At 37.4% G+C, this 3,687-nt stretch overlaps 1 protein-coding gene across 1 annotated transcript; it reads left to right on the forward strand.

Moving 5' to 3' along the window:
* The first annotated feature begins 1,354 nt into the window (after positions 1–1,354).
* LOC138883667 (uncharacterized) lies at positions 1,355–3,406 on the forward strand. The gene is made up of 6 exons (XM_070164367.1): positions 1,355–1,491; positions 2,059–2,185; positions 2,263–2,541; positions 2,619–2,675; positions 2,819–2,953; positions 3,080–3,406. Exons 1-6 carry the CDS (start codon positions 1,355–1,357, stop codon positions 3,404–3,406), a joined length of 1,062 nt encoding a protein of 353 aa, XP_070020468.1.
* Positions 3,407–3,687: the final 281 nt, after the last annotated feature.

Consider the following 3,687-nt stretch of genomic DNA (forward strand, 5'->3'; position numbering starts at 1 on the left):
AGCAACCAACTTTGGTCGCTAATTTTAATTTCTGGATAATTAGCGACCAAAGTTGGTCTCTTTTCAGGTCAACATTGGTCAAAATTAAAAATCACTTTTATATTTACTATCTAAATAATATAAATGTAATCTGTTAACACTTTTGTAATACAAGAGATGAATACACTAAAATATACTCTACATGCTATATATGTAGTTAAAATTGTACAACGAAGCATGTTATATATATATATATATATATATATATATATATATAAGAACATGAAGCGCTAGGAACACATGGTCGGGTTATTTTAGGGATTGATACATATATACGACTATCAAAGTATATATATATATATATATATATATATATATATATATATAGACACATACACAAAGACACTTCACTGTAATACTATAACGTATATATAACTTGTTATAGTATATATGTTAGTATGTGTATATATATAACACACATACTTCGTGCTGCTTTAACTACATATATAACATGTTATAGTATATGATACTGTATTCATTATTTGTATTATAACAGACTTAATAAATTACATTCATGTATATTTGATGAAAAATTATATATACTAATTAGGATTTTGAAAGATATATCTTGGGGACCTGGGCTTCAGGTCACAACAATGTCTAAGTATGTTGTGAATGGTTATAAGTTTCATAAAGAGGATTGCTCTAAAAATAAAAATAGCAACAACAACGAGGTGTGGGTTCAAGGTGGTGATGACAACCAAGTTGGAGATATTGATTATTATGGTGTGCTCAAAGAAATAATAGAACTAGAATATATAAATTGGCCATTTAAGAAATTGATACTCTTTAGATGCAAGTGGTTTGACCCAAATCCAACAAGAGGTACAAGAGTACATAATCAATACAACATAATTGAGGTTAATCATACGAGGGAGTATGATCGCTATGATCCTTTCATAATTGCACATAATGTTAGGCAAGTGCATTATGCTCCATATCCATTGCGGCAGAATAAGTCTGATTGGTGGGTTTTAATAAAAACTAAGCCTGTAGGTAGGGTGGAAGTCGAGAATGTGTTAGATGTTGCATATCAAAACGATATCTCCAGTGTTCACCAAATAGTGGACGAACTTTTAGAAAATGATTTGGAACATCCCGAACACATATTGGAAGAATTTGATATAAATGAAGTAAGAATTATAGAAAATGAGGAAGAAGAATCAACTGATGAAGCTCAAACTAGTGAGGAAGAAGAATTCTCGGACGAGGAACAATACGTCGATGAGCTTTAAAAAGTTGGTTTCTTTAATAACTTTTGTTTTATAGCTAGTTTCTTATATGCTTCAATCTAAATATGTATTATATTATGCAGATGACAGGAAAGGGTCGAGGTAACCATGACTCTACTAGTTCTCGGGGTCGAGAAAAGGCTAGGAAGGCAAACAGGAGGGTAGAAGATAATACTGCATCTTTTCCACCCTCTTCAGAGATGCCTATGCTTATGCCTAGGTCTTATCCTCCACCCCAGGGCTATTCTGAGCTGCCACAACATCACGAGCCGTACATCTTCGTGCAGACACCAGGTCTTTCATCACAGGCCCATAGGACTATACGTTCGGCATGCAGTCCAGCTACCTCACGACCACGTGGATCGCAGCCATATGCATCGCATGGATCACATCCATCCATGTCATATTCATATGGATCACATCCATCCTTGTCATAGCTATTCGGGTCACAGCCACTCGGGTCACAAACATCAATATCACAGCCACTTGCGGTCCATCAAGCTATGCCGTAGTCACAGAGATCGCAGCTATCTTCATCAGCGACTCCATCTATTTCAGGCCTTCGCCTGCGAGATAGTAGCTCTGACCCCCTACACCTTCCACACATGCCTCTGATATACATGCTTCGGACGGTGATGCTGATGATGAGGAGGAGGCGTATTATGATCAATATGGCAGGATCATCATAGTCTCTGAGGGTGATGGGTAAGAGTTATTTGTTATTTTTACGTTTATTGTTTTGTACAGTTTGTACTAAGATATTAATGTATTTTTTATTAAATTATAGGTTCATCCCGAGTAATATTACTATGAGGATAATCACCAAAGCCACCAGAAAGCTTTATGATGACCCTTATGCGACTTGGAGTGAATTCTCATTCTCGTTGAAGGAGCAAATTTTCAATCAATTTAAGGTATAAATGTTCTTTTAAACAGTATAATTATTTATATTTATGATATTTCTATATAACATTTAACTTTTGAAATACAGAGCAAGTGCGTATGGGAACACCGCTATAGCGCGGAAGTGGCTGCAAATTTTCATCACAAAGCTCGCAAGCGGTTGTTGCATAGTTTCTCCAAAGCTAGAAAGTTGAACCAGAAGCCTGACTGGTTGCTTCAGAATTTATGGGAGGATTTGCAAAGGCAACGACTTACCGCAAAGTTCTTAGAGAAGAGCAAAAAAGGAAAGAAAGCTCGCGCATCTGAGAAGGGAAGATCATTGCACACTGGAGGTGCAATCAGCCTAAGGGCAATAAAAAGAATATTGGTACGTACTTGCTTAATTTATTTTAATTTTCAAAGTATATCTATTCTGTTTATTAACTAAAATTTATGAGTTTTCAGGAAAATAAGTTGGGGCGTCCAATGAACCAAGATGAGCTATTCAAGGAGACTCATATTGTAAAGAAGAAAGAGACGGATCAAAAAAGGTGGGTCGAGGGCCGAGCCTCGACTGTACATGTAAGTTTTCACTTTTCATTAAGTATTTTGATTTAATTTTATATAAATTTTGAAATACTAATTCAATGTAATTTTTCTTATAGGGTCGCTTCACAGCTGACGTGGAGGAATTCATACGCAGTCAGCCACCTAATAAGTCGGGTGAGCTAATCCAACCTTCGGATGAAGATGCTGAAAGAATGTGGATGGAGGCTGTTGGCGGTCCAAAATGGGGGAAGGTATACGGGCTTCCTACTAAGAAATTCCTTCGCTATAAGTGTGGAATGCAAGGAATAGGGACTTCCTCGCAAGGCGAGCAACTTGATGGGGAGAGCCTCTCCGCTATGCGGGAGATTGTGACAAAGCTCACATCCGAGCTAGAAGCGGCCAAGGAAAGAGAAGAGCTTAGAGATGCTCAGTACATTGGCATGCAAGCTCAGTACCAGGGCATGCAAGAGCAGCTCAAATCTCTCCTAGCTTCTGGAGGTTTTTCGATTCCTCGGTCTCGTGAGTCATCGCCAGAGGCTCGACTTGGACGTGAGCGTTCCTTCCGTCCTCCCCATGCTCTTTCCTCCCGTCCTCCCCGTGATCGTTCTTCCCGTCCTCGACAAGTAGACCCTTCTGGATACAGTCTTGGTGATGAAAGTTCATCAGACGATGATGATAATGATGTTGTACAAAACACTCCTTGACTTTTATATACTTTGAACTAGACAAATAGAACCGGTTTTGAACTAGGTGTAATAAGCGTTAACTTAGTTTAATTTGTTAGTTCTATTGAACTTTAATTTGTTGGTTTTAATATGTTTTTTGAATTGTGTTGTTGTTGTTGTTGTGTTATTGTTGTTGTGGTGGTGTTATTGTTGGGTTGTTGTTGAGATTTTGGTATTGAAATTATAGTTTATGGATTGAATTATATTATTATTTAGGGAATTTGGTATGCTGGCAGGTAGTGTAGCTACCAAAACAGGCA

The sequence above is a fragment of the Nicotiana sylvestris genome, chromosome 12 (assembly GCF_000393655.2).
Source record: "Nicotiana sylvestris chromosome 12, ASM39365v2, whole genome shotgun sequence".
Taxonomy (NCBI): Eukaryota; Viridiplantae; Streptophyta; class Magnoliopsida; order Solanales; family Solanaceae; genus Nicotiana; species Nicotiana sylvestris.

What these genes read in the sequence shown, in the direction of transcription:
- LOC138883667 (XM_070164367.1), top strand. Translation starts at nt 1,355, where the DNA reads ATGACAGGAAAGGGTCGAGGTAACCATGACTCTACTAGTTCTCGGGGT. An exon ending in ATGCCTATGCTTATGCCTAG is followed by an intron (nt 1,492 to 2,058) that starts GTCTTATCCTCC and finishes ATTAAATTATAG; the next exon opens with GTTCATCCCGAGTAATATTA. An exon ending in GGGCAATAAAAAGAATATTG is followed by an intron (nt 2,542 to 2,618) that starts GTACGTACTTGC and finishes ATGAGTTTTCAG; the next exon opens with GAAAATAAGTTGGGGCGTCC.